This window comes from Lates calcarifer, linkage group LG12 (assembly GCF_001640805.2).
Source record: "Lates calcarifer isolate ASB-BC8 linkage group LG12, TLL_Latcal_v3, whole genome shotgun sequence".
Classification (NCBI taxonomy): Eukaryota; Metazoa; Chordata; class Actinopteri; family Centropomidae; genus Lates; species Lates calcarifer.
The window spans coordinates 27269478-27292035 of NC_066844.1; the positions used below are offsets into that span (position 1 = coordinate 27269478).

The 22558-nt window shown below is 40.7% G+C and overlaps 1 protein-coding gene across 1 annotated transcript in view; it reads left to right on the plus strand.

Moving 5' to 3' along the window:
- LOC108902125 (cadherin-22) overlaps positions 1–22558 on the plus strand; it is a 134963-nt gene that overhangs the window by 98472 nt on the left and 13933 nt on the right. The window contains exons 8-10 of the mRNA XM_018703869.2: positions 999–1255; positions 3559–3695; positions 11600–11721. Of these exons, the coding sequence (XP_018559385.1) occupies positions 999–1255; positions 3559–3695; positions 11600–11721 (516 nt within the window). The remainder of the gene's footprint in view (positions 1–998; positions 1256–3558; positions 3696–11599; positions 11722–22558) is intronic.

Consider the following 22558-nt stretch of genomic DNA (forward strand, 5'->3'; position numbering starts at 1 on the left):
TTGATTTTTAGCAGTACACAGTCAAGGTCATATTAAATAACCAGTTTTCATTTCTACAGCGTTCTGTGTTCAGTCTCTTTCCTTCAGAGTGTGACAACGATGACCTGAACGAACTGGCTCAGAGTTTTTTCTATGTGTGCTGTAAATGTACAAACACGATTTTGCATGCATCACTATTATAAACACGGATGAAGCAACGACTAATTTATGCTTGAAAATGGTCACCAAAAAATCAGCCACTTCCATTACCAGGCGTGCCAGCAACACTGCCTGTAAGCATTTGCTGTGTCTTTTAAGTTAATGTTTAAAGGACGTCTCAGGAGACTGGGCCTCTGTTGATTAGTGTAAGTTAATACTGTGTGCTCCAGCAGCTACTGTACAGCTTTCTTCTCAGTGAACTGAACAACTCTCAAACTCAGGGTGCACTGAAGAGGGGGGGACGAGAGATGATTGGTCTTTGATGATTGATGATCATCGGTTGCCCGCTGGGGTTTGTCAGGTGCTGTCAGTACTGTGTCTCCTCAAAAGTTCAACTGTTTTTTCCCACATTGCAATCTGTGACCAAAAACCTGAATCCTAGCAGTTGCATTTTTCCACTGAGAAACACAGATGTCAGAAGTTTTTCTTCTAGGTGACACATTGCTGTTGTGAATGGGCCCTAATGGCAAAATTACCATGTACCATGTGACATTCAGCCAGCAGCAGTGTTTTGGTTTAGTGGAGTGCCAACAATGTGGCAGTCTTAACCAGTCTAGCCACCAGTGGTGATGACCCAGTGGTTTGCTAGTGCTGCTGGCATCATCATAACTTGAAACAAACCAACTTGAACATGAAGGGTTTCATGTACTTCCATGTACTGGCTCACTGCTGACACTGTTGGCATTATTGTAATAAAGCTTCTGGCCATCAGTGTCTGTGCTGAGCATGGTGCCACTTTAAATGGTTTATGGCCTGTTGTGAGGTGAAACTGTTCATGTAGAATCTTTTTCATCCTCCAGCCACTGGACTTTGAGAGCAAGCGCACACACAATGTGGTGGTGGAGGCAGTAAATAAGCACGTGGACCCCCGCTTCGTTGACCTGGGCTCTTTCCGAGACCAGACCATCGTCCGGGTCAGCGTGTCGGACATAGATGAGCCCCCCATCTTTCATCCAGCAGAAGGCGCCATCATGGAGGTGCAGGAGGATGCTAAAGTGGGAGCGCTGGTCGGCATCGTCACGGCCAGAGATCCGGATGTGAAGAATAAACCTGTCAGGTACGATTAGGGATCTCAAGCCAACCACACCAAAAACAGAAAAAAGCATTATACTGTTAAAATAGCAGAATGTGTATCAGAGGTTTTACTATCCCAAACCCTGATTGGTATATACTGTCCAAACTTTACTGTGCAAACCACCACTACATAAAATGTAATGCGGAGAGTGGACTGGAGCTCTAAAGAAGAGAATAGTCCCTGACCCAACAGCACTGAGTTTGTACTTGTTTATGTGGGGTTTGAGTTATTAATAATATTAAATTTGCTCTAAATAAAAACCTTTTGGCTGTGTTAAAAATGTGGCATATAAAAAATAGATGAAACTGCTTTTTGCAACTGTAGGTAGCCTGATAAAATATATCAACCAAAACAATGGCAATAGAACATTGCTGTGCAAAGATAGCCTCGCTGCCTATTATGAATAACAACATCACAAAGCAAAGTTTTGCATGAGAATGAGTACCTCATTTTTATGTGGCTTGGACGGGACACTGCAGCTCTGCATTGTGGGCAGCCACTGTTATGCATTCACTGAATCTACTGTGTTTTATTCCATAACTGTAGATAGATTTTTATTGGAACAAAATTTGTACTATGAAACTATAACTCACCAACTGCAGGTAAATACACAAGTAGCTGATAGGCTGAAGAGCAAAATCTTTTCTTTTAACAATTCCTCTTGAAGATGGAGTGAAAATCCAAGCCAGCAGTGAACTGTGGGACTTGTACAATGGATGAAGCTGTTCAGTACGTCTCTTTTTCTCTCAGATCATCGTGTGTGATAAAAACAGTATCTGGTAATCTTCTGTACCAAGGTCTGTGCTTTATATGTCCTCAGAAGAGCAATTGTAGTGTGAGAGGGGAATATAGATAAGGGCTAAGACAGTCTCACTGACAGAGGATACAGCGACACACGCAGGGCCTGTGCAAATTACCTCGATTAAAAATGCATGAGGCTCAGAGTTCCAGGTGTAATAAAGTACAACACAATGGCAGCACTGTCGTTCACCAGTGTCTTGGCAGCCTGCAGCTGAAAGTGTGTGCGCGTGATACGTGTGCAAGCATATATGAGTGTGTGTGTGTGTGTGTGTGTGTACATGTGTTTGAGTAAGTGAATGGACGAGTGACTGAGAGGTTTGGCCAGGAGCCACCTACAGGGCAAAGTTAGCGAGCTCTTGGCTTCTGACATTAGACAACACCTTCTTTTAACTCACTGTGGGAAAGCAGCAGTTTGTGAGTTTGAACTTTCCTGCTGCAGATGAATCATGTGTGAAAGAAAGGGGTCTTTGATTCTGATGGTGAGACTTTGTGTGTCCCATCCCACAAAAAATGGTTCATTTTTCATTTTTATTTGTTATGGTAGGCATGTGGCGAGACAAGAATGAATTTCTGCTGCACAGTTTGAGGTTTGGTAAAGGTGTAAACGTACTCCATCCAAATCCAATCAGTGCCCTAGATGGGATGCATGCTAATGTTAGATGTAGCAAGGGTGCACACTGACAGATACATGAATGCACATGCACATGCACATGCACATGCACATGCGTGAAGGCTGTATGTTAGTGTTTAACATCACTTCAGAGTCACGGTGCCATTTTAAATAGAAGGTTTGATATAGGTTTGATTTTCATGTCATCTCATTTCAAACATAGGTTTCATTTCTTGACAGTGACATGAATGAAATACAAATACAAATGCAATTAACACCCACACTATTCTGTAAAGGAAATGATTTTAAATGTTGTTCTCCTGCCACATCAGTTCAGCACATGGTTCTCTTGACGTTATGTTTTATATCTACAACATGTGACCATCATTCTCAGGAGACCTGGGAGAATGCTGGCTGCCATGTTTGTCAGAGAGGCTTTGAGCTGATAATGCCCATGGTACTTTTTTATGCTCTATGTGGGCATGAGTAAGCCAGCCAGTGTGTGTGTGCGCGTGTGTGTGTGAGAGAGAGAAAGGAACAAAGAAACCTTTCAGCAGATTTTTGTTGACTCACCAATCTTTTGAGAGCACCAAGTACCCCAAAGAAGGAAGGATGCATTTGTGGTTTTTCTAGAGCGCACAATGAAAATTTAATGTTTGTTTTTTTACTCTGAATAGGCAAAGAAAGTCAGTATATAGCCAGTTGCAGTGAAGGGACATGGTGCTGTTAGAGCCTCAGGACCTGTGACAAGTCTCCAGTAAATGCACTGAAAATAAAATTAAGATGAAAACAATACAGAATTCTTGCATCACTATAGACGCTCTCACCTCTTTCTTGGCATCTATATCTTACTCTTCTGTGTCTGTCATTAAAGGTTCTCCATTGATCGGACCACAGACCAGGAGATGATATTCCATATTGATCCTGATTCAGGAGCCATCACACTGGGCAAGATTTTGGACAGAGAGACAGCAGGATGGCACAACATCACTGTGAAGGCTGTAGAAGCAGGTACATCTCATCACACTGGGTTTCTACATCAGCAAACACACTGCTGGGAAGAGCGGGATATTAGTTATCATCTAGTGACTTTTTCACCTTGTCATAAATTGTCTGAAAACACAATTTAAACAAGCATGTATAATTAACAGGGCTGGGTAGAGTCTGAACCAAAGTTTTGTTTTGATGTTTCCACTGTAGGTAGGACTCAAAACGTGGAATAAACACGCTTTCATGATAACACTGATATAATGCAATTAAATGAACAAATAATTGAAATGTATTTTTAGAATCATTTACAGTAACACTTACTGAGCAGCCATCCACTCCTCTCTCTCATATCACTGAAGGAAAAACACAACAACAAACCTTAGTGAAACTGTTTCGGAGGAAACCTCCTGCATTTGTTCGAACGATTTACTGCCCAGTTTTTAAAAACGAGAAAGTTAAAATTGCTCTGATGATTGGCACACTTTGTCTGCACCCAGTGTCTGCCAGAGATGGAGACTCTACAAACTGAATTAGCTGTTCAACATTTGCTGACTCCCACCAGGAGTGATAAGAGATGACAGACAACCTCAAACTGCTGCGATCATTAGCTTCCAAAGCTTTTGGCACCTTTTCAGCAGCAGGATGTTGTGGCTTTTAGCTTTGAGAAAGACAGAGAAAAGGAAAGTGCTCTGCAGTTGTAGAAATGGACGTAAGATTTTGTTGTAAACAACTTGATTGTCTAAGAACAAGATACAATGTCATGGGATGAAAATGGATGTCAAACTCATTAAACCAGTAACTGAGTAAGTTAAATGAACAATATTCTGTGTTGTAATGACATGACTTTGTGTAAGATATAGTTCTAATTCTGCAGCATGCACTGATGCTTAACATAAACAACAAACATCATTAATGTAGGCAGAACTTTTAGAGTGTCAGAAAACATAAGTAACTTCTGCTTAGTTTAGATTTCTTTGTAGTTTTAGCATTTGGTAGACTTGTCAGTCAAGTCTGCAGGTTCAATCATTTGTTCCGAATATTGGTCTATTGGCTACCGTTTTCTTTTTTTCCTCATATGGGTCACAGATTACATCCTTCCTTTTTATTGATCAACTTCACCAGCAAACCAGCTTGTCAGCCTGAAATCGCACTGAGCTGAGTATTAGCCATCAATGCGTCATTTTGCTGATACCAAGGGGAAAATACAGCCCTCATTTTGTCACTTCTTTAGAGCTGACAAGCACATCACTGAAAATGAAGGAAGAGCTTACATTTTTTTTCATCTCACTGGTTCCTTTTGTCAGAGCAAAGAACATGAAGAATGTAATAACTTGGGGAAACTGGGAAGTCATTACCATAGCATTAGAAGTAAAGTTGAGAGAGGAGGAGGCCTGGTATTCCCCACCTTTTTCAATCTTATACAGATGAAGTGATTTTGGGATTGCAGTGGAAGCAGAGGAGATTGCATTCTGCATCTTACTGTTATTCGCCATCGCACACAGGAAGGAAGAAGAAAACAATGCACATAAACAAAGCTAATTTTAAAATGTCTTCATATTTGTTCCTCTCTCATATAGCCCCAGACTGTGATTACTCCAATAATCAATACAGAGCCTAAACTGAACAGTAAGCAGTCTCACCCAACACAAACATTAAGACAAAATTAGAATTTGAGTCTTTTTTTTTCCAAGCTGTAATTCCCAGAGCAATTTGAGCGCTTTTGTGCTCTGCCTCTTTGTGCTTGGCATTATGTCATAGGAACATTTTAATGTTAATTGAACATTTAAAGCGGTCCTACCCCCTTCCAGTATCAGACATAAACACATGCCTGGACTTGATAGATAAAGCCTCTCACATTGCCTTCCAGTGAAACATCCGGACAGACGGAGTCAGTGGTCAACGCCATCAGAATTCCCATCCAGAGCGGTTTCTTTATCACCTGTTAGCTCACAGAGCGGTGGGAGCTGTAGACGCACAGACAGCACAGACAGCACAGACAGGAGACAGAGGAAGGAAAAAAAGGCCTTAACAGAGGGGAATAAGGGGGGTGAGGGGGGTGGGAGGCATATACTTATGAAGAGGCAAGAGCCAGAGTATTTTAAGAAAGGACTTCATTTTCTTCATAATGATTTTGTTCCTTTTTTTTTTGCTGGGTCCCTCTGCTCATTAAGGCTGGAGAGCCACAAGGTCAACTTGTCGGAGGACATTGTTAAAACTAGAGTTTTGTGGCACAACCCTTAATTATTCCCACAGTCCATTACTGACCTTTGAACTATTGTATTGCCACTGTATCACTATTGGACAAGTGACAACAGCTTTCTGACATCACTTCATGTCTGTGCCCTGGAATTAACCCCAGCTGCAAAACTGCAAGAAACACACTAAATGTCAATTATTGCATATGTGAGTGTGAGCTAAATAAAGAGCTTTTAGTTCAAGTACAAGTATGAGCAAACCCCACTGTAATGACGCCCCACTAATCAGACGGGAATACACACACACATGCACACACACACAGCATGTCTTCAAATACAACCAATTAAAAATAGAAACTGCTGGCATTTCTCTCCTGCAGACATTGTCACTGTAAAAGAGGACACAACCTCTCATCTGTATAGTACTTGTCTTCCTTCCAGAGAACACAGAACCTCCTGAGTACAGGAGTAGCATTTAACTGCACTGTCACTAGCCAGGGTACTCGTACTTCCTGACAGTCTTCTCCATAGAAACATATCAGGGTAAGTTAGAGTGACATATAATTTTCGAGAACTGATAGCAAGTATGATATCACCTCGCAAAACTGCTTTTTTACCCAGACAGGTTGGTGGAAAAAAAGAGCAACACCCTGAGGGCAAAAAGATACAGAAGTAGCTGGAAAGTCTTTATCTCTTGCACTGTTGCAGGGAAGAGACATTTTCTACATCATAACTTTTCTTACTTGCTGTCTGGCAAACAAATGCAGACTAAAGAGCAAAGGGGGAAAGAAAAGCAAGTCCCATTTGCAGAGTGTAATATGTGTTTCACATTAAACGAGGAGTCAGAATGAGATGAAATTTGGTAACAAAGCACAGAACAGAGGGTGTTATTTTTTTTACAAATTATGCACCACAGAGGGTTTAGAATGCTCTGCCTACAAAGACTGTAGTAGATGCAAAGCAGATATATCGACAAGGGTGGGGAAATCTAATAATGTGTAATCAGGGAGCAGAGGTTCTGACCCAGCTCATGTGTTGTTGTTATATAATCACTCACGTGTCTGTATTGTCTGTGTAGTTGTGGTGGAGGAGGAGATCCTGAATACTCAAGCAGTTGTTTGATGTGTTTTGTTTCCCTACACTCGGTAGGTTGACATAATTAATTTGTCAAACAGTGGTCATGCATAGTATATAGAGTGCTTGTGGGGAATTTCTGGCACTGAAAGCCACAGAGTTACTCAGTTGCATTGTATTAGTCTCAAATGATTGTAAATATGAATGGTTCTAAGGACATGCCACTGTCATCAGGGTTATTTAAATGTTGTTGTTTATTGTGTATTGTTGAGTTTTACAGAGTAGTAGCTGTTCACTGGGATGAATATAAAGTGAACTTTTTGTTTGGTTGCTTCATCATCTGTTCATTGATGATTCTAACCACGCTCAGTGAATTTTAATGAAACACAGAGACTTGATACGTCCATCACTGCAGCGCAGCATGTTCATAATCACACTATTGTTCAGATTAGCCTTATCATTTATTAGTCTGGTGTAGAACTGGGTAATTGTGCATCTCTCCAGTGTGTTACATTATAAGACTTTGAGCGATTGCCGTTAGTTGAGGGACACATCTTGACTTACACATCTAAAACTTCACATAATAACATTTTAGAACTGTAGGATAAGACTGATAATATGAATGATTGCACTTGACCAGTTAAACTCTGTCTACTAGTTGGAAACAGTTGGTATCTAGCTAACACGTCAGATATTTAGCTAGTTAGTAGTAGTGTCTGCACCAGCAGCCAGCCAAGTAGACCTACAGTTAGCAAAGAAATGGAGTCAATGGAAAATCAAAATATGATTCTGGAGGTATATGAAATATCTCCACATGGACATGTTTGAGGAATTTTCAAAACTCAGATTGCACCAAATTGCCAAGACCAAAAAAGTACCACACTGATGGAATGACGGAGGCCTCTCACAGTTTTCAGTCACCAGCAGAGGTGTGTTGGCAGAGACACTGTGAGGTTAGGATCACCGCCAGTTTATTTCTCAGTTTGCAAACAAAGTTTAGCTGAATATTTCCTCTGAAAAGGGCAAGTCTGACAGCATCACCCACTTCTACAGGAGGACAGTCTTGTATAACATCACCAGATGTGTCCTGACATCAGTGAACATAACAGCACCACTGACAGAGGATATCTCAGGAGAACAAAGGGATTAAGTGTTGCTGCCTGTCATCTGAACTGTCCCTGAAGTTCATTCAAGAGATGATTGTTTTAGGATTACAGCAACTCTAGAATTACAGCATTCACACAACTTAATCATGTTACATTCAGACAGTCATCTGGATGAGGTAGTAGGAGAATTCATCAAGAAACATTTCCCTACAAAGAGCTGATGTCAGTGCTGGTTACATTTATATACAATCATCTGCTTTTGTGATATTTATAAAGGAGCAATTAGCTCTGGTTGCTTGGTGGATGAGTTGTGTACTATGGACCATGTTGACATCGGTTGTTTGTGTTTAGATGGAAAGTCTAAATGCCATTTGCAGGTGGCACAGAGAAAACCTATGCACAATGTTTTGACTGATTGATTCCTTATTTATGAGTGGAAATGTTGTTGTATTTTTTCTCTGTTAACATGTGTGAGCTTCTGTAAACATTTTGAAAAAGGGTGATTGTTGAATTGTGAAATCCTCATTTTTTTTATGAAGCATGTACCATATAATTTGCCCATTTCAAAAATGTTTTCAATAATTCACTGTGTTCAGAACACCTTGAAATATTTTGTGCTGTTAGCATGCGGGGAATTTTATAGCTGTTAGTTCGTAAACACACAAAATCTCAAACTGTAACGAAGAGATTCAGGTCAGACATTGGTCAGTCTCTGTAATATTATATATATTAACTATATTGAAGACAAATGGCCGTAATACTTTGTAGCCTCTGTTTGGTGGCTGGGCCTCTGGCTCAGTGAAGAGACCAGGAGCAGACACTGTTGAGTACGTCTGTATTCTCATTTTTCCCGTCCTGCCAAAAGTGACATTTTAAAGCAAACTGTTTCCTCCAGCAAAGAAGATGAACCATTTGGTCACAACCAGTGTGACACTTCTGACACACACCCACACACACAGACATGCAGGCACGCACATGTATGCAAAGACACACACACACACACACACACACACACACACCCTCACATCCTCTCGCTGTCTTCCCTGAAGTTATGTCAGAATAATTCAGTGCCTGAGAGATCTACTATAGTCATGCTGGAAGATTCGCAACAGCTGCTGTGTGCCGCACAGATGCAGAGCATGCCAATAATCTGCTGAAATCCTTTTATTCTCCTTCTCTATCTGAAGACAGATTTAGAACAGCGCCACTTGGTCCAGATGAATGAACCTGTCTCACTGAATAACTCCTTTTTTCCCATGGAGAGAGTTTGGGGTGGGGGTGGGGTGGGGTGGGGGCATTCTCACATTGTTTCATCTGTTTTCAATTCTGGGAATTGAAATGTAAAATGTGAAAGGTCTGATGATTGCTGGTTTTCATTCTGGCACAGCGGGGACAGCAGCATAATGTGAAGACGAAATTAGAAGAAGAGGAAGAAGAGAGGGGATATCTAGCACCGGTGGAGCTCTCTGTGCATTTATGTTCTCGCTGCTCTGGCAAAAGCAGTCAATTAAACCCCAGCATTGATGTGAGGATTACGCTATTAGCTGAGACCCGCATTCTCATTAGCTGCTGTGCCACTGTTGGGCAGAAGTGTGCAGTGAACGAGGGAGAGAGCCTGAGAATTTTTGACTTGCTGTAAACCTGTCTGTTCCTTTTCCTCTGTCCAGCCTGTGGCACGTCTGTATGTCAGCTGTCGACATTTCTGTCATCTGTCCCACTCAGAGACGGAAGAAGATCATAGACTCAGTGACTCTGAGTTCACCCATAGGTTTCTGTTTTCCTTGTTCTTCTGTTACATTTACTCTTGACATCTTGTGACAAATAGCTGGAACCAGAAACTCCAAAAAAAACTTGTCACCTCTTTAATATCTTCATTATGTGACGGTAAATTTAAAAATTGCTGTGAGGACAAATCAGAGGAAAAGTCATTACTGAGATCCAAAATTCTTCACTTCACAGTGTTAATTTAGTTTATATATATTCTCTACATGCATCAGTAATCTCACAATGTGAAGGTACTCATTCTTAAGAGTGAGGTCACTTAATTGTACTTAACTATCTGCTGTATTTACATAATTACAGCAATTTCCATTCATTCAGTGGAGTTCTTTTAACTGTGAGGATTTATGTGTTTTTCCATCAGTGGGTAATTGTCAGGGGCTGCATGTTGTTACGTTTTCTGTAGGGTGCCACTCAGATGCGTGAACTGGGTGGTGACAGCTGTGTATACTCATTTATTCATAAGCTGTGTACTCCAATTAACCAGGATATCCAGACCAACACTTGAAGCTCATTTAACACAGAGATAATGTTCTCTCTCTCTCTCTCTCTCTCCTCTCTCTCTCTCTCTCCTCTCCTCCTCTCCTCTCTCTCCTCTCTCTCTCTCTCTCTCTCTAACTCACACACACACATGAGCGTGCACACACACACACACGGGGCCTCAGGCTCCCTTCTGTACTGTACATGGTGTTTTATGAGTAAAATGGAAACTCTGTCAGACATTATCATATGATTAAGAATGGGAATTAAGATTCAAGGAGAAGTCGAGCTAATTTGAAGTGGGTTTTGATTGTACTAATTATATAATCTTCTCCACTCCCACGTTTACATTCTGGCCCATTAAGAAAAATGTCTTGAGAGTGCATCATGGTGTTATTCCTCGTGTTTTATCTGGTTGAAAATGGCATGAGAAATAAAATTATAGCACTACAATTGCAATTTTGTCAAAAGCATTTATTTGTCATTATCATCGTGCTGAGGTGTGTGTCTTGCACTCAGACTATTAAACAGCTATATACTGTAGTGTCATTATCAGATTGTGAGGGCCTAGAGACTAAAATGGAATTTTCTACCATTTTCATGTCACTCTCTGGTACCAGAAAGTGTCATTCAGGTAATGGGTGCAATTTGAGGAGGCATTAGATTAACACCCCTTCAGCACTTAGCCACAATGTCAAACCAACTGTCTGCTTCCTTGTGGAAAACTGCATCCATCTGAGTCTTGTCTCACTCATAGTGAAGGCAGACAAGAGCAGCATCAAGAGTGTTGCCCATGGAGTCTTACACCCTGTGTACACCAGCCTCTTACTGCTCTGTCAGCGTCTACACTCAGCCAAAGGACTGCCGGCTGGTCATTTTGGCAGAGCTCACAGCCCAATACACAATCCCCCTAGTTACACACATACAGTAAGTCAAAAGAACATTGGCTTGAAATATAAAAGTACTCTTTGGTTTGTAGTTGTGTGAAATGAAACGTGCCGTTTGAAGCTTGTGTGGACAGCTGTTGTACGGATTAAAGTAAAAGCATATCTGCGCTGTTGGATGCACATGAGGTGGATGACTGGAAATCTGAGAGGACTTCAGTGTACGCAGTCTGCTTCTTCAACCAGGATCAGAACCTCAGTCATTCACTTGTCAGGTGCTGGTGTTGTGTTTTGTGGTGTACTTTATCCAGCCTGATTTGCCTCTGTCTACCTTGTTAGACACTTCATAGAAAGTTGTTCAAAGACCCTCTGATAAGTGATATGTTTTCCTTTTGTCTCTCCTGTAGATAACCACACCATGGCGTCCCACTCAGCCGTGAGTATTCGGATTCTGGATGTAAACGACAATCCTCCTGAACTGGCCACACCGTATGAAGCCTCTATATGTGAAGATGCCAAACCAGGCCAGGTAAGCTTTTCAAAATGAGACCATGCTCTCAGTCAGATGTGTTGATATGTACGTATAAACTCTAAATTAGATGGACAAACCTAGGTTGTGATTACTGTTCGCTGAGCAGCATGTTAAAGATGAATGTTGTGGTGATCAAGTTTCTGTAGTTTCTGTTCACAGATTAGTACTGATGATAATGAAGGTTAGAGTTAAAGCACCTGAAAACAGTGTTGTACCAACTGTATTTCATTAATGTCATAAGAAGAAAAAAGATTTGTTACAGTGCTACAAAGAAAAGTGTTGCATGTGGCCAGAGTAAACTCAAAGCTAATTACTGAGCTGGAGTGTCTCTGGCTGTGGATTGTGTATTAGAACATGAATGTTTTTGACTTGCATTATACACATTAATCACAGTACTGTAAGAAGAAGTAGATACACTTAACAGAAGCAATTCACACATTAAATTATCAGCTAATTTTAAATTATCCTTAAAGGAAAAATAACAGAGAAAGAATTATTAATACTTTTAGTATTCTTAATTTATGCTGCTCTCTAAACAAAAAAAACCCTCTGTGGACACTGCAGCAGTTCTTGCTCGCTCCTGTTCATACATGACATGACTGGGGTATTTTCCAAAAGTCTTTTAGTGTGAAATGTGAACTGATCCTTTAAAGCTGGTTTATTAGTGAGTCACTCAGACAGGAAGACAAGAAGCAAAGACAAAGCTCTCTATTCTGACTTCTGTCTTCACTGAGAATATTAGAACAGAGGAAGTGTTTGGATCAGGTAGGTGTCTGATACCTGGACCAGTCTCATCCTTTCGTCTGTTACGTCTTTTGATTTAGACTACATTAGTGAGTCACAGTAGCAGTGCAGTCTCAGGCCTGTCTTTAAATCAGTAGTATGTTTTGCTTCATACATAACCTGTGTGGATATTTTAGAAAAGGAATGACATAGAACGAGTAGCATCTTCCTCCCATTTGCATTATTCTTGATTTAGACATTAAGATCAGGATCACCAGGTGATGTACACATCGATAAGGATCATGAACGCAAAACAGACATTCTGAATATATTGAAAGAGCTGAAGCCTTTTTAACAAACAGTAAACAGGTATTGTTGTTTTATGGTAAAAGTCATAAAGTAGCAAAAGGCAGAAGTTTTCAGATTAAAGTGACTGCAGTACAAGAGGAGTGTACCTCTCGCAAGTTAATGTTACCATATGTTGTGCCATATTGTAAAAGAGGAAAACACTATTTCTGTATCCTGAGTAAAGATCCATTTATTTAAGATTTCTAAAGTCAGAGTTCACTCAGTAAACTGACCTTTCTCAGGTGATTAACTATAACAACAGGTGCTCATATATCCATCTACAGTCCAGACGGGGGCTACAGTCAGCCTCCACATAAATCTGACAAGTTTGGAACATTTTTCCACAGATCTTTCTATATAGGTTTTCTATTTCTCGTCTTTCTAGAAGTGGCTCATTAGTTCAGTAATTTTGGTTTGGATAATTTTCAGTTGCAGACTATGATCTATTTGACACTTTATACCGAAGGCAATGAATAACTCAGCTTCTGGGAAAAGGCAGAAGGTTAGTACCAGAGATAAACTGTTTTGCAAAGAATGCATTTATTTTCTCTGTTTCTCAGTTTACTCTAGCTGGATGCAGATTAAATGTCAGTAGGATTATCATTTTACAGATTTCAGTAGTGGATTTCTGTCTGTTTAAACTAAAGAAAGGTTTTGGAGAATTCACATTTGAATGGATGAGATGAGAGATTGTGGGGCTTTTTGTCTACAAAGGTTTTCTGCATGTCATCTAACTTCATCACAGAAGACATCAGTTATCAATTCTTTGAAAAGCTACTGATGATGGTTTTATACAGTGTCTCTCAGAAGGTAAGACAGCAGTTAGTGCAGAGTTTCATTAAGTCCTAAATGTCAAACAGGTGAACTCTGAGAGAACAGCAGGTGTGAACAAAGAACAAAATCGTGGACAAAATTAAATTCTGGAATGATTTTTACATGCATCATTACCAAGCACCAATAAAACAGTGGGAGTGTGTTTTAAAAAAAATCAAGACAAAAGGCAGAACCAATCCTGCACCATTATAAATGGACAAAGTCATTAGGGTGTTTTATTCTCCTTACATAGTCAACAGGCCCTGGGCTAAGTTAGACCCAATTATCATGTGCAGAGCAAAGGAATAATTAAAAAAAGCAAGGCTTTAAAGTGGGGCCTCCGTGCTGGAAGCTGCATTTACACGTGTAATGAGGCTCAGGCCTCTCCTCCCCTTGATCCACAGACTCTTAACCACTTATTGCCCCCCTGTGCCTCTGCAGTGCCGTCCGCCGGTGCCTTTCCAGAACATTGTCTGGTCTGATCTCTCTCACTCCCTCCTCGTTCCCTCTCCCATCTGCGAGAGCCCACATTAACCTTCAGCTCCTAATCACACAGAGATGATTAGTCTTCCAGCAAAAAGATCACTGCTGGCTCCTAGCAATGTAAAAGAAAAGTTTATTTTAATGTTCTCATTAGAGAAAGTATGTAATGAAATATTTCAAACTTAAATTACAATCCAAAGCATTCAAAAATATATACATGAGATTATGGCACTGTATTTGTTTTGCTGTCTGTCTTCATCCATTCATTCATTTGTATGTGTATTTATGGCTGTCTGTCTACAAGAGATCGACAAATGACAGGAACATCTGACAATCTCTGTTCATTTTCATCCGTTTTTTTCTTCTCTGTTCTGGAGTTTTGTGTCAGTCTTTGTGCCTCCCGTCTGTAGACTCTGTGTGTTGTTGTGGGGAGCGCTGCCTATGTCGGCTGCAGAGATTGAATGAAAATGTGTTAGCCTTGGGTCAAAGGCTTTCTAACGCTCATTTTCAGCCTCAGGGGTAACCACTGGGGGGCATGGGGGAAACAATTTTCTCCTCCATGTTATTTTCAGAGTAGTATTTTAAAAACTGGTTGCCACTGCGTCTTTACCTCTGAAAAATGGAGCGAGTGGTTTGAAGATGTTTTGGGTCTGACGATTCGCTTTGTGTTGTGCTGGTATTTGTATATTCTTTTCTCTGACTAATGGTAGGAATAGCTATTGGTGGCTGTCCAACTCAGACAGAGAAGTGAGTGAATCAATTGACTGATGAGTTACACATATATAATGTATATTTTTCTTCACTGAAGAGAGATCAATGAAAGTTTAGGTAATGACAACATGAAGGGCTCTGAACCAAAAAATTGCTTTGCTACAAGAAGAAGTCAGCTGGTTATGATGTTTCCCTTCAATAAGTGAAATTTTGATTCACAGTATTCTAACAAAATCAGAGGTGCTGGCACTCAGCCCTCGCCTAAAACCCTTGGTCTCTTGAGGGGTAATTGAGTTGCTTGGCAGCTGTCCGATCAGAGCAATTTGGCCACATCTGATATTCAAGCTAGCACTTGTGGTGTCAAGAAACACTGACACACCATTCTTTGTGGGATGACATGAGGTGGAGGAAGGTGGAGCAAAGTGGATGATGTCTGGCATCCTTTATGAATCTCTGCCATTGATGAATTAATGGATATTTTCTCCTCATACGGTCTCTGCAGCACAAAGCAGCTCTGTGAAATGACAGCCACGCACACACCTGCAAACACATGCAAAGATGTTGATAGGTCTGCCCTTACATGGCCCAATTCATTATCTATTGTCACACATTCTCACTTTATTAATTCATACAACAGACTTACACAGGCTTTTTAGTAGTCCCCATAAAACATGCAATCTGTGCATCAGACTTAAATAGAGACAGAATCTGAAGTCAGGGTAAAGCAGAGGATAAAGCCAACGTCACACACACTGGAGGAATGTCTTCGGTGAACATTTCATTCATCATTCAGCCACTGTCAAGGTTTCCAGCCTGTACAGGACTGTTTTCACCAGGTGCCAGAATAGACCTAATAATAGTCAAGGATGTCACATTAAATCTCATTCCATTGTCTTCTTATCTGAAAGCAGGAAAGTAGTAGAACACTCATAATGAAGACAGTACATCTAAGACTACAACTGAAAATAGTGGATCTTTATCTCCCTGGAACTGACACTTTGACAGTCAGACATAAAAATAAACATAGAGTAGCAGTTTCGCTGTTATGTTATCATCACATCAAGGTTCCCCACATTCATAAGATTTTCTATGGGGCTCTTTTACCTTACAATATAAATTCAGAGGTCAGGGTTCTGTTGAAGCAGAGGGCTGTTGCCTGATATGTTGAAGTACTTTGATGTCTGCTGCCTCCCAGGGTGCACTTATTTATTCAGTAAAATAAGCTGCCAAAGGAGGAGTCCAGAGGTATAAACATCAGCCAACAGATGTTTGCGTGTAAAATGAGTCTCAATTTTGTTTCAGCTCCCCAGAATGTTGTTAATCAATTTGGAAACTTGGACAGGGCAACAGCTCCTGGAAATAGGCATAATTAAGGCCATTTTTCTTTCACCTGGAATAGATGTCAAGCTCTGGTGAGCTGCCCTCCTTTGCATGCATATATGCATCCGAACCTGGAGAACATGCACTTTGCTCACTTCATCTGGCCTCTGTGAAAAGGAAATCTGAAGGGTTATTTGCTGCTTTGTTCAGTGTCTAGTCTGTTCCACCTTCTTCATGGGCCCACTACTCTGGCAGAATTAATTAGAGCCCACACAACACCTGTTATTTTACAATTGAATCGACTGTCAAATTACTTTTCAAATTCAGAACTTTTCACAGAAGAGTGGTCCTTTAGTTCCATGTTTGGCACTGCAAATCAGCTGAAACCCACTCGCGAGGCGTTATGAGTATCACGATTGATGGCAGGGCTTGATCGTGGCTAATTATAAGTAAACAGTAATTTATTTTATACCTAAATCGTTCAGTCAAGCTGTCAGTGGAATAACGAGGCATATACCATACTGTGCGTGCTGTTTTTCAGTTTGGCTTTTGAGAGTTTTAATTTTTACAGAAGTGACACTTTACTGTGAAAATACAGCCCAGAAAGTCATCCATCTATCCCTGTATCTCTCCATCTACCTATTCAGCTACCAGTCCATCCATCCATCTGTCTGTCTCTCCTTTTCAACTGAATATATTTGCTCTCTCTGTTTACCATAAATTATATCATAAACACAATCATCCATGCTGTTCATGCACAGGCGGCACAATGAAAGAAAGACATGTATGCACACACCCACACACATGCTGCTCTCACATAGCCTTCACTGTCACACTGTTAATATGTCAGATCAACCCCCAGTTTACTGAGCTAATGAGGAGCGTTCCATTGTCTCCTGTTGTGTGCTGTGTTATCACCCAGTCTCGCTCGTGGAGTGTCAGCTCCCTGGCTCAGGTCTAGCGTTCGGTGGAACCACAGAGAAAATCAGATTAACCTAAGCCTTTTAACTGCGGTTGGGTTTGATCCCATTTGAGAGTTGGCAACACAACCTATTTTGTTTGTGTTTAGAGGAAGAATGCATGTGGAGGTAGGGGGGAGGGAAGGGGGGAGTTGGCTGAGCAGTAAATAAAAAGAATGGGTGACACAGGCTAAGCAGCTTTCGCCTGGGGACACAGTTCAAGCCAGGGCCATGACACAAAGTGTTAAATAGCTTGTCACCTTTTATTTACGGATCCTGCAAGGGGTCTTAGGCAGGTCAATGTCCAGAGATGGAAAGAGAAGCAAAACAAGTGACTTTACAGTAAGACACAATGAGGGAGAAAAATGCACTTACAAAAAGGCACATGGTAAATACAGATCGCTTCTGCACTTATATCTTACTATCATACAGAACACATGTGCACGTCCATGCCAAAAAGAAATCCATTTTTAATCAATTTCCAGAGCATCAGTGACAGCTTCATCTGCACCGCATATATATTTCTATCCTCGTCTTTTTATGTGCCGTTTGATTTCTGTATGGGAATACCCAGGTCGCAATGCTAAACATTTGAAACAAAGCCAAAACACTGTAAAAGGTTTCTAAATGTGCTTGAGGTGGAAAGGTTGGCACTCTGCTATCACTGAGGTGTGGTAAGATGTAAGAAAGGCTCGAACAAACTGATTTCTCACTCAGGACATGATGTTTCAGAGCGTGCTTTTGCTTCTTCCTTTAAATGCAGAATTATCGTTTTGCTGCCATTTACTGTTTCATGCCTCTATTCCACTAAAAAGACCTAAAAATAAAAACTAAATATGGCATCCACCATGAAGGCAATGTGGTGTGTGTAGACAGAGGAGACATACATTTGTTGGAATATTGGGAAGCAGCTGTGAAATATCATGAGAGCTTTAGAAAATATAATGATGGAGTTTGTCTTTGTAGCAGATCTGCAAAAAACTAAAATAGAAGTTGAGAAAATCTGTTGTTCCTGTAATCAGAAATTTCAGGTTTAGTTTGCAGCACTATAGAGATCATATTTATTAAAATGTTTTGAGCACCTTCAATTGAAAATATTTCTCAAAAGAAGAAACTTTGGAAAATGATTTCCTTAGTCATTACAGACTGCAGTTCATCCTGACTTCAGTATTCTTATGTATAATATTTTTCTGCTGTGGCCGTGGCTATGATACTGTGATAATGTCCTTTTGATTCTGTAAAGAACAAATCAGTCCAGTCTCAGACTCAGTCACTGTTTGCTATCAGCTTAGATTTTTTCTTCCAATGGAGAACTCCGATCCAAAACTGTAGTTATTAGCATTCATTTTATTCCATGATGCTTCTTCAGGTCAGTTCTGATCTTTTCATGTCTTTGGAATTTACTCTGTGTAAAGCACAGCAGAAAGGGGGTGTCCTAGTGGTTTTTGCTGTGAGGCTCAAACTCTCTAACATACACACACACACACACACACGTGCATGCACACACGCATATTCTGTGCTTTTGAGGACCCTCATTGACATAATGTATTCCTTCATCCTAAAGGAATCGTGTTGTATTTAACAAAAAGTCCAAGTTACTGTGGATAATGGTGGTGTGTAAATCCATAGAATGCATTTACTTTATATTATCATATTGCTTGTAACTTTATATAAACAAAGCCACAGTGGAGCAGTTTATATCACTCTGCTAAAAACAGGTTTTAAATTGTGCTGCAGTTTAACTACAGTATGACCATTCAGCCATCTGAGGAAAATAATACAAATCTTAGCTTAGTGATGTTATTGTAATTATAATTCACAGGCTTTTAATCCAGTCTTGATTTATACCATTCTGCATCCATGTCTTCATTTGCCCATTTTGCCAATCTGCTGCACCTCACTGACATGTGAACACAATCTTTGCCTCTCAGCCCGTTCCTCGCCCACCTCGTGGTATTTATCTGACTGAATGCAGAGGGACAGATATCATATAGTGCCATGTGTGCAGAAAAAAGGCTGGGTGGAAAGCCAAATACTAAGTATGGCCGGGGGTAACAGAGGCCTGTCAGCTCTGCCGCGCTGTCTCACAGCTGGCTGAGCTGGGTCACTGCGACAGATCACCTCAGTTTGGCCACGGCACCGCCAACCTCCAACCCCTGGGAGAGTCCGTTTGAAACAGCTAAATGTTAAGCCTGTCTGAAACACAAACACTCACATCACACACACAAGAGAGCAACACTTACTCACCTCATGCACACGCAGAGGATACTACAACAAACACACACAGGCAAATATTAGACATACAACAGAAGTGAGTAAAAGAAGAACCCAACCGACCCAGACGAGGAAATAAAAACCCAGACAGACTCACAGTTTTGCCAGGCAGTATTTCATGAGTAGGAGACAGAGTGAGTCATCTGTTCTAGTCACCAAATGCCTTTTCCTTTTGTCTTTAAAATGTTAACGTTGAATCACACAGACCGGCAGACTAGACAGACGGCAGTTTCCAGCTTTTCGTGTTGTCATATCAGTGTTTACTGCATAACAGTCTAGGTGCATGAAACTCTTGATATGTGTCATGTGACGCAGTCCCTTTGGTGCTTCAATGGTTCTCTGCAGGTGGAAATTCCTAAAGCCTAAACAGGACAGGATCAGCCTTTACTGTCTCCATGACAAATGATGTTTGCTGGTGCAGACTAAAACACCATCCTACTTATACCTTTCTAAATGAATGTAAACATACAGTATATCATTTTAACCAATCACCATTTCCATCTTTTCTCTGAAGAGTGCAGTGAAGAGGCCACTGGTCTGGGGATGTAGGTTTTGTGCAGCATGAACCCTGGCTGCCTTCACCGTCACTAAAGTCAATATATTGTAACACAGATGCTTTGACCTGAGGCCTGTTCTATCAAAGCGAGGTTACTGTCTTATCAGAGTAACTTCAGGAGTAACTTGGTGACGTCAGGTGTAACTTCCTGGTTAACCTGTACTACGAAAGGTGGATAGGTTTTACCCAGGATCTGCTGCCATGGTAATTTACGCTGCGTCTCTAAGTTTATGTTCGTGGTTAACTCAGTGTTACTGGTGTTACTTTTACCTAAGCTACCGCCCCACAGGTAGAACAACCAATCGATATTGGCACGACTGAGAGAGGCTGACTCTGCAGGACAGGGTTTGTCTAAAGACCGTCAATCCTCCCCACCCCCGACCCCCCCCACACACGCACAAAATAAATAAATAAATACAAAAAGCCAATAAATGGTGTTTAATTCTCTGTATTTTCCATTTTCAATTTCAGTTATTTAATTTGTATTTTTGTGGCAGAATTTAGCGTCATTAGTGTTGCATATTATCGATTTGAATAATAATTTAAATGCGACAGGCTGTTGTAATTGTAGACTACAGACCAAAACATGCAGCATTAAATAATAAATAAATAAATGTGAATGTGAACCACTTTATAGAATGTTTCTGTTTGATCCAGGTTCAGTTTCCACTGAGGCTGAAATACTGTTAACATGAAGTTCATACTGAACATAACAGCATTACATTCATACATATACAGCCTGAGTGTTCCAGGCAGAACATCATTAACAGGAACAGCTCATTCTCAGACATGTGACCCACGTGTTGACTGTAATCCAAGTATCTGATAATGATCACATATGTTCTGTGTCCTTACATCTCATATTACAGATGAAGAATCCAGAGAACATGTGACCAGTCTCTCTGTCTTTGTTGGTTTGACATTGTGTCGTTAGAGTCTCTTTAAATTCCTCTAAACCCACAGAATTAACGTGCGCTCTTCATCTGAGAGATACGGTGCACGCCCCTTTAATCAACACGCACTAACTCTGATTAAGTTCACACCGACTCAACTTACCCACATCTGAACCACCGTCGTAGCGTTTAACACAGATCGAGGCAGTCAGGGTTTGTCAACCCGTGACTTACCTTGATTACCTGAGTTAAATCAGAGGAGGTTAAACTCCCTTCGTAGTATAGGCCTCTGGTGTGTATATTTTGTGTTTTTTGTTTAGGCTTTGGAGCTTTACAAGCTACCTATATGGCAATTAGTGAAATGTAAAAACATAAAACATAAAAATGTGTTATTTGTTTGTCAATTAGAAACTCTGATCTTGCTTGAACAAAAAACATATTGTTTTGCAAGAAAAGCTTTGTATGTAATCATATCTTAGCTTTTCACCTTTGACATTGTGGCCCCTGAAAACCATGACACCAGCCATGTTAGCATCCCGAGTTCAGAACAGTGTACTGAGACATTCTAATTCTCCACTGGACACCATGAGGATGATTTTTACCACTAAGAATAATGAAAGTGTTGTTTATAGTGCATCCAGGCCTCAGAGATGAATCTCTCTCAGCTCATTTTAAGTTGTTGTGTATTTATTTATTCATTCATTCATTCATTACCTCCCCGCTGCCGTCATGAAATGGTTGATTTCTGCTGCGAATGAGAAAGCTGCCTCTCTCACAACCTTGACCTTTCAGACACCTCTAGTGCAAATGGGCTGTACTTTTGGGAAAGTCTCCCCTTCTAGCTTTCCAGAGATGCAAGAGATTTAAGGGGGTCAGGAAAGGGGACTACTAGATAGAAATCTAATTAGGTGATTGTGCTTGAGGGAGCTTCGCTAGCTGCTCAATAAACTCCCACACGTTTGCTCTCCTCCTCTCTCATTTCCCTCTCTGGCTTCACTCTCTCTCCTTCAGCAGCTTCCACTCACCCTGAGATGCCGCCTGAGAGTCCCCCTGCTGAGGGCACAGTCACAGAACGCACATCGTGGCTCACTTACTACTTCTTCACTGCTGTTCGTATTTCTTCAAAGAAATGAGTAGATCCAGCCCTCAGCTGAAAATAAAGCTTTTCCTTATAGTGTCTCATTATTCTTTTACCTTTAGACTGAAATAAACATGAAAGGGCTCCACAGAGTGATGAGAGGATCAGATCTGTTTTGGTGTGTTGCACTTAGTCATGTTCTTCACACATCACTGTGGATTGCATGGTCTCTGCTTCTTCTTCTTATGTGTGAGAACAAACATGTGTGTAAAAATGTAGTTATGTTAGCTAACTGCTACAAAGAACAAACATGTTGTTCTGAATGAAAACGTTTTCAGCCTCAGTAACACGTTACAATGCAGCAGTGGTCTCCTATTCAGCGATCCGACGTGAACATGTTCCTTAGATATAATTCCAGTTCTATAAGTATGTGTGAAGCTCAAAGTTAATTAATGTATGTAAACAGTTACTGTGGGGTATAATTAAATCATGATGTGGCCCAGTCATGTACATTAATGTGTCTAGAGCTCCCTGCACTGTCTATAAATTCACCTTTGACATAAACCTGCATGGTACCACAGGTCATGTGAGTCAGTCATGTGATGTTGTGGCAGGTTTTACACCTCTCCTTATGGGCAATGCTCCGATCCAAAGCAAAAAGCAGCGTGATATTTAA